General features: G+C 45.6%; 1 protein-coding gene across 1 annotated transcript; it reads right to left on the reverse strand.

Annotated features, from left to right (window-relative positions):
- Nucleotides 1-317: 317 nt before the first annotated feature.
- On the reverse strand, nt 318-1,921 carry LOC135397964 (uncharacterized). The gene is made up of 2 exons (XM_064629439.1): nt 1,591-1,921; nt 318-914 (listed from the first exon to the last, which is right to left on the reverse strand). Exons 1-2 carry the CDS (start codon nt 1,891-1,893, stop codon nt 408-410), a joined length of 810 nt encoding a protein of 269 aa, XP_064485509.1. The 5' UTR covers nt 1,894-1,921; the 3' UTR covers nt 318-407.
- Between the last annotated feature and the right edge of the window lie 6,814 nt (nt 1,922-8,735).

The following is an 8,735-nucleotide window of genomic DNA, read 5'->3' on the forward strand; positions in this document are numbered from 1 at the left end:
ATTTAGCCTAAAGATCCGCCCTCCTGTGAGGGCATTCATATCTTGCGTACCGGACTGAGCTATCTTAAGTGCGAGCTGAGTGATTTATAACACGAAACAAAATAAATATCTTTTTATATCCAGTAGTGGCAGTTACGGTGTATGCGGTTCATTACATCATGCGGCATTGTACTTCGCGCATTATTGGGGATAAAAATAATTAGTTATTGACTACAACGCCTAACTTCAAATATTTGGCTCCAGCTGCTGGCAAATCGAACACTAAGGTTGACAGCGCATGGGGAAGATACGCAATAATCAAGCGCACGACATTGTGCGAGACAATGCACGTTTATTCTAACCTTTGAAAACCTATAATACAACGCTACGAAGTCATTTCGATACTATAATGTACAGATAGTTGCAATTTAAGCCGTCGTCTTTGCGATGGAAGCGAGCCGCATCTTCGCAATCTCTACCAGGGACTCTGTTGACTTGTCGCAAGTCTTGTACGTCTCGTAGCAAACGTCACGGGTATCAAGGGTCCTGCCCAGAAGAGTCGCTTCCCTGTACGGCATCCATGGCGCATCTGCTTCCTGCTCCAGAGAAAGCATGAAGTCTGCAACGGTCTTGCCTCGATCTCCAATCAGATGAGGTTCGGCAGCCACCTCACACAGCACTCGCTGCACGCATCTGTCCTTGTCGTAGCTGTTCACGTAGGCGAAGATCTCGCGGAGTGGCGCTTCGGCGCCAATGTGTCGCCTACGGCGTAGCTGGACCATCGTCCGCGTGAAGCCATAGCCGAGCTCTGGATGACCGTAACGGAGTGCGTGCTCCCATCCTGTTGGGGGCAGGACAGCCGGTTCAACGTGCTTCGTTGCTGTCACTGGTACGATGGCAGGTGGTGCGGCCAGTTTAGATTTCACCTGAGCAATCTGCGTGACAAAGTCAACGGGCACTCAGCACAAACCAACAAAGCCAAAGAGGAAGCGCAGTAATAATAATAAAATGCAGCGCTCCACGCGCAGATATTCGTACCGGAGAGAAATTATCAACATAGACTCCGACAAAATTACCCGACTTTCTACACACGTTTTTTATATTAGGCTCATCCTGCTCGTGGTTCGAAGTACTCGACCCACTCCAATACCATGCACAACCACGCAAACTTCACCTCAATCTTGGCAGAGTTTGCGTGAATGCATGAATCAGAACACGCGAAGCCTACCACGGCGCGTTCAACAGTGACGATTAAGACGCGCGCTCTGATAACACAGTCAAAGTGGACGAGCCTGTTGATATGAGGTTTTGCGCTGGATAGAAAATGTGCACTGCTCCACGCATCGAATATTACACCTGTGTTTCTCCAGATATGAAAGCGAAGGTTCGATAGAAAATTGTATTTCGCGCAAACATTTTCTAACTTTCGCGGTATTACCGGCTTGGCCGTCTTGGCATTGTATGGACGATATTAGGGATTGAGTGCACAAGCACAAGAAATGCAAATGTACGGGCAAGTTTCCGATATAACGCATCCTACAACACGGTAGCGTTACAACATAGCGAGAAATAGGAAAAAAATGAGAGACAAATAGACGAAAGATTACTTACTTTTGAGGAGACTGCCTCCTTCGCCTTAACTGCGACTCCAACGCCGGCGAGCTTGAGCAGGGCGGCGTTGGCCAGCGATGCCTTGACTCCCAGAGCTCCGATACTAGCCAAGCCGAAACCAGTGATGCCTCCTGTTGCGACGCCCAAACCAAGAAGTCCCGCACTCTTGAGCCCGATGAGAAGTGGCAGGGCCCAAGGAAGAGGAGCAACCACGGCCAGAGGAAACGCTAACGGGAAAGGCAGCGCCGAGAACAGAGAGCTGATGGAGGGTAGAGCAGGCAGGGCGGGCAGGAAATTGAACATGTTCCATGGGCTCGTAGCGCCGGCCAGGGTGACGCTCACCACCAAGAGGAAAAGCAGGGATGATGACTGCATGATGACCAGAAGCTGCTGTCGATGTGTGTGTGTGTGCCGGAGAGGTAAGATTGGCTTATATAAGAGAAGTCTAGCAGTGACCTCGATCTTTGAGGGCCGAAGGGAAGGCGATGGCCTTGGGTCCCCCGGGATACTTGGCCCTGGCAGGAGCTTCCCTTTCGGTCTGGCTTGCATTCCAAGCCGTTTCATGCCTGCCCGACCAAATCGAAGAAGCTCTCGTAAAATGCCCTGACGCACGAATGCATCGAACGCTTTTTCATCCAACGATACTACATATATTACACCCAGCTATCTTTCCAGATAGCTTCGCGGTGCGTACTTTATGCAGTTAGCACAAATGAGTGGTATTTATTAATAAAAACAATGAACTAGTCAAAATTCTGAAAAATGAAGTACGTGATGCATAATGTAAAAAACCCCGAGACTAGGGAACACGAAGGGACAGACACAAACACGTCTGTCCCTTCGTGTTCCCTAGTCTCGGGGTTTTTTACATTATGCATCATCTTCACCAGCTCGCTTGCTTCCTAGCCATTTTTTCATGAAGTACGTCTCATGAAAAAAAAAAGTAAAACTGTACAATTTGTCATTCGCAAGACCTACACAGAAAGTGGGCTATTACAAACAAAATGATGCCAGACCTACTTCCTATTCCTGCCTTCCTATATCGACTAAAATTCCAAGTAAGAGCTCGGAGTGGCTTACAAGAATGTGCAGCGTACTGGTGTGGAGATACTTTGAAAAGCTTCGTATTGGCGCATCGCACCTCAATAATTGTTCAGAATGCACTCGTTGCGAAACGTTGTAGGTTTCATATTTGTTTTGAACAGTGGTGCGCGACCTTTGACTAATTACGCGCAAAAATATAATGAATGTATTGAAGTTAATCTTGACAATGAGAAAACTGCATATTTTTGGGTGTCAGACATTTTTGCATTATTCGTTGATGGCTGTCAGTCGGTAACATAGCGAAACTCGCAATTAGTGCTGAATTACCGCTTCCTTGTTCTCCAAACTTTGACGTAGAAGCTGCTGATAAAACCAGTATATAAATGCATTTTACGTTTATGTTTACGTCTGTTTATGGGAGTAGCCGAATTTGTCATGTGATGAATTCAACCTCTCCCTAGTATTTTCAACATCAACATCAACAACGTTTCTTTTTATAAGTTAGCTTTTTAGTTTTACAGTCTAATAGTTACAGTGTTTTAGTCACATTGGGATTCGTCTAAAGTCTTCGGACGTTGTAGCAATTTGATACACCAGTGATATGTTCCTCGTTGAATTATGTATTACATTCCTAGCTACAACAGGCCCGTAATCAATCTATCTATTCCTGTAATACCTACGTACACTCATGCACCTTCTTATCGTTTCGTTCGTACCAACCTCGAACGCAGCATAGTATCGCCATCATACGTTTTTTGTTGTTGGGTGTTAGAATTGGAAACGGATGCGGATTGGAATGTGGACGTTGTGTCTATACGATAGTGAGAATGGATGAAGTGGCTCGTGGTGTCAGGTACCGACAGTTAGGAGCGGTGCGTTCTCAAGGGAGCCGACGGGATGTAAGCAACACCTGGAAAAGGATGATGTAAGCAAGAGGAAAGAAAGAACGAGGCAGAAGGAGCTCAGGTGCCATCAAGGAGAGTTGGCCAAACGCTCACGTGCCTTCTCGAAGTTGTACATATGGACCTCTTTGCATAAAGTATGTGCTTGTTAAACATCGACTGCTGCAATCTATTTTCCTGAACTATTGGGGAAACTTTAGGAACATTCTTGGTGGGAAGGTGTTAGAATTGGAAACGGATGCGGATTGGAATGTGGACGTTGTGTCTATACGATAGTGAGAATGGATGAAGTGGCTCGTGGTGTCAGGTACCGACAGTTAGGAGCGGTGCGTTCTCAAGGGAGCCGACGGGATGTAAGCAACACCTGGAAAAGGATGATGTAAGCAAGAGGAAAGAAAGAACGAGGCAGAAGGAGCTCAGGTGCCATCAAGGAGAGTTGGCCAAACGCTCACGTGCCTTCTCGAAGTTGTACATATGGACCTCTTTGCATAAAGTATGTGCTTGTTAAACATCGACTGCTGCAATCTATTTTCCTGAACTATTGGGGAAACTTTAGGAACATTCTTGGTGGGAAGGTGTTAGAATTGGAAACGGATGCGGATTGGAATGTGGACGTTGTGTCTATACGATAGTGAGAATGGATGAAGTGGCTCGTGGTGTCAGGTACCGACAGTTAGGAGCGGTGCGTTCTCAAGGGAGCCGACGGGATGTAAGCAACACCTGGAAAAGGATGATGTAAGCAAGAGGAAAGAAAGAACGAGGCAGAAGGAGCTCAGGTGCCATCAAGGAGAGTTGGCCGAACGCTCACGTGCCTTCTCGAAGTTGTACATATGGACCTCTTTGCATAAAGTATGTGCTTGTTAAACATCGACTGCTGCAATCTATTTTCCTGAACTATTGGGGAAACTTTACTTTGGGTAACGCGGGAAACCAGGAATAAACTCGTCGGGGAAACAACGTCGGGGAAACTATCTACGTCTTACTGTTGATATAGTATTGGCAAAGATGCAGTCACTAGATGACAAGATGACGTATATGCAGGCCAGCTGGTGGATGAACTTCATAATGTAAAAGCCCGAGTGTGTTCGTGTCGTCCCTCTGTGTGCCCAGACTGAGGCTTTCACATTATGCATTCACTAGATGCACAGTCGGAGTAATCTGCTCCACGTGGATGACAGGAAATAATAATAGAAGCAAATAACCCCACTTCAGTTATCCTTTCCATATGTTAATCTACTAGCAACAAAAACTGTCTGTGCGTTTAAAGTTTTGCGAGCTAGCTCGACTCATGTGTAATGAATGAAATGCTCCTGACAAATAAGATGAAACTCACAGGACGATCGTTCACTGCTCATCTTCAAAGCGCTTCTGGACAATAACTGCTCACCAACTTGGTCAGCCAGTTGTTATTTTGTGGGTCTATAGGACATTTCGGTGAGGACGTTTCGGTGCACGGACATTTCGGAGGACGGACACTTCGGTGCATGGGCATTTCGGTGCGCGTTCTTTTTATTTTTAACACTCTTTTTTAACACACTCTTTTTTAACACACTTTTTTTTTCTTTTTAACACTCAGTTGCTTTTTGTGTCATTTTATTTCGTTTTACTTTTAACGTACTAAAAGTCCACGCGTGCACTTATGAGAGAGCGTCTCTTTCTGGAGGTTTTTCGCTGATAAACACTACTCACACTGACAGACGATAATTTGAAGATTTATCGTTTAGCAACGACACGGATGGACGACTCAACTTGCAGTTATTTGCGTTGAAAGCATTTATTACAAGCTCAAGGAAGTACAAAGCTGCGGAAGAAAAACGTCAGAAAACACTTCAACAGACGGGAGAACACATAGTGTAAAAAATTGCGTATACTCCGGCTGGACGCAATAACTTAAAAAATAAAAAATAAGTAAAACGTACACGTTCCACCACCTATAGAGGCGGCATCCTCGGTACACAATTTGTCGAAGTCAAACTACTTACCTATCATTGTGTACTGATACTGGCGAGGCTGATGATATACTGTAGAAGTGTTTTTTTCCGCGTGGAAAATATTTTCGCGTTTTCGAGCAGAGCTGCTTTGTGGATTCATTCGCGAGAACTTAAATTCGCGACACGGGTTTCCGGGAGTGCTTTGCTCTTGCATATCGTGCCGCCGTCAATACTCGGTCATATTTTGGCACGTACTAAGACATCCGTTGTTCACTTGGATTGCGGCATTCTAGGTCTATTCCTATTCCTTCTCCTCACAGAGATGGGAGGAAAGGCCCTGTGAAATGGCCTTTAGGGACCCTGTATAGGAGGCCATAGTACTGGCCGTGTGCAAGTTAGCCAGTTTATTTTAGCAGTTCTTATTAATTATCACTCGGGGCACTGACCAGTTCGGTTGAGATGTGGTACTATCATTGAAGCTGGTTTTGAGAATGCGGGGAAGGGCATGTTCTGGCTTCGTGGTATAGTGGTATATTGCATGTATAGTGCAAAGCGTTTATAGAAGTAACAAAAGCATGATGAATTTTCATTTCTTTTCATCTTGCCTGATGGGATAAAACAATCTTCTGCGCTTGCTTAGACTGTCTACGCTACATGGAGTAGAAAGGGTCAGGTAGTCGCGGTATAGCGTCGAACGCCGAACGATTTTCGCCCTCATATGGCCAGAGTTATTCGCGGGAACTTAAATTCGCGATTTTGGAGGTGTGCGCGAAAAACGCGAAAAATAATTCCGCGCGAAAAAAAAAAAAAAAACACTTCTACAGTATTGTTCTAAGTTATTGCGTCATACCGGAGTAAACGCAGTTTTTTTAAATTTTATTTTTACAAAAACGGCAGTGCACTTTCTGCTTTTTAGTCGCCATTTGTGTGGTACTGATTTTCCAAGAAAAGAGGAAATAAGTGGGGATGAAAAACCTTCCAGGTGCTCGTTATCTGTACAGGGAATACTACGAGGGGTGTTCAAGTCAAACCGGGACTTTTCATCTTTCGCAAAAGTACTATGAACTTAGAGGCGAGAAATTAGTTTTATTTTTCAACGTAATCTCCAGCTGCACAAGTGCACTTGTCCCAGCGTTTCACGAGGGCTTGGATGCCAGCAGTGTAGAAATCCTTACCGGCGCGTAGCAGCCATGATCGGACCGCATTCTTGACCTCGTCGTCGCAGCTGAAGTGGCGGCCCCAAGGAACGCCTTTAGTGGCCCGAAGAGATGGAAATCGCTGGGGGCGAGGTCTGGACTGTAAGGGGGATGTGGCATCAACTCCCAGCCAAGTTCCTGTAAGGTGCGTGTCGTGAGATGCGCGGTATGCGGGCGTGCATTGTCCTGTAGGAGGAGGATTCCTTTGGTGATGAGGCCTAGCCGCTTTTGCTTCAGCGCCTTATGCACATCTCTGAGAACCTGGCAGTAATATGCACTATTGATGGTGGTACCACTGGGCAGAAAATCAACATGAACAACGCCAGCCTTGTCCCAGAAAACCCGCCGTGACCTTACCCGCAGACGGGGTGCTTCGGGACTTCTTGGGAGCTGGCGAGCCCGGATGCTTCATCTGTTTTGATGCGCGTTTAGACTCAGGAGTGAAATGGTGCACGCACGTTTCTTCGCACGTGGTGATCCGATCAAGGAATGATAGTATTGATAATGTTCAACGTTCTCACAGAAAGGGCCGTCTTTCGAGCCAGTTCGAGACATGTTATCCGTCGGTCCTTGAGGATCAGGCGCTCCGCAAGTTGGATGTTCTCAGGAACTCTGACACTGGGCACTGAGCCGCTCCGGCCGGGATCGTCCTGCACTGATGTACGGCCGTCTCGGAACGGTTTGCACCACTCAAACGCTTTGCTGCGGCTAAGTGTATTGTGGTCATACTGAGCCTGAAGTCTTCTGTGAATGATGGCCTTCATTCACGAGAAACTTCATGACAATTCGCTGTTCGATGTGGGCGCTCACCTCGTTGTCGGCCATCTTGTCCAGCACTTGTCTTCTGTTTTGCACAAACTTTGGACCACCACGTGGTGAACGCGGAGGCCTGTCGCATGTGAAAATGACGAAAAAGAAGTCGCGCGAGCCATTTGTACACTCAGGAGACAGAAAGTCCCGGTTTGACTTGAACGCCCCTCGTAGAAGAATAGCACCTCACATACACAAAGCAGGATCACTCCCAAAGATATGACGTACAAAAAGACCTTTCCGATGTTCACCTACCCAGGGAATCTCCATTCCTTGCAGGATTACGCAGTGGAGTCATCCGACAGAGTATACTGATAACCGCCTTCCCAGCGTCCCATTATATACTACATGCTATTTAAACAAATCGCAGCACAAAATTTTCAACGACCACAGGGCCTATATGCATTTCGCTGCAGGGCCTATATGCATGCTTTATGCTGCATTTTTACAGCATTTCGCGAAGTGAGGGTTAAAATCTGTGGGTGGATTAGTCTACTTGCCACAAAGCCCGATATTGCCCTCACAACATTTCGTACACGGATTATTTTTATGCGCTTTTGCTCTTGTCAGGCACGCGAAATTTTCACTAGTTAAATCAGTCTGCTGCGCAACTATTAAATATATTTTTGGAAGTAAATGAGCAATAAATGCATCTGATCATTACACCGCCTTTACCGGCATAACCCACTACCACGGGAGTCCTAATTCTTCTTTGATGGTGATGGCAGAGCCGTCACGAGGCGAGTTTGCGCCAGGGATGGGCATAAATACATTTTTTGAGTATATAGATATAAATACAAAATACTTCGTTGAAAGAGGTATTTAAATACTCTGCATAAATACTTTTCAACATGAGTATTTAAATACAAAATATAATCACAGTATTTAAATACCGTAACTATACTACCATAAATACTGTGAGGAAAATCTCATCTGGAATTACAGAAGTAACGATGATCATAACAACAAATCAGCAACGAACAATAGCATTTATTTGTTAGATTATCATGGCAATTTTAATATTAGAAGTTTCTCGAATATTGCATCTTAGGCATCTTCTGTTCGGCCGTACAATCAGATTCGCAAAGGAGAAGAGCATCTCCACAGGTGCCGATGAACAAATGCATACAACAGTGAAAAACTTGCCATATAAATTTTTTTGTCGCATGCGCGTGGTAGCGCAAACACGGCATAACTGCGCCCCAAACTCTCTCTTCTTCCCGAAAGGTCAAATGGAGGACAACTTTAAGATATGAGTCAGT

The sequence above is a fragment of the Ornithodoros turicata genome, chromosome 6 (assembly GCF_037126465.1).
Source record: "Ornithodoros turicata isolate Travis chromosome 6, ASM3712646v1, whole genome shotgun sequence".
Taxonomy (NCBI): Eukaryota; Metazoa; Arthropoda; class Arachnida; order Ixodida; family Argasidae; genus Ornithodoros; species Ornithodoros turicata.

Coding starts and splice junctions, on each gene's coding strand:
- LOC135397964 (XM_064629439.1), bottom strand. CDS start 1,893: ATGTTCAATTTCCTGCCCGCCCTGCCTGCTCTACCCTCCATCAGCTCT. Junction 915..1,590: donor AGGAGGCAGTCTCCTCAAAA/GTAAGTAATCTT, acceptor TTTGTCACGCAG/ATTGCTCAGGTGAAATCTAA.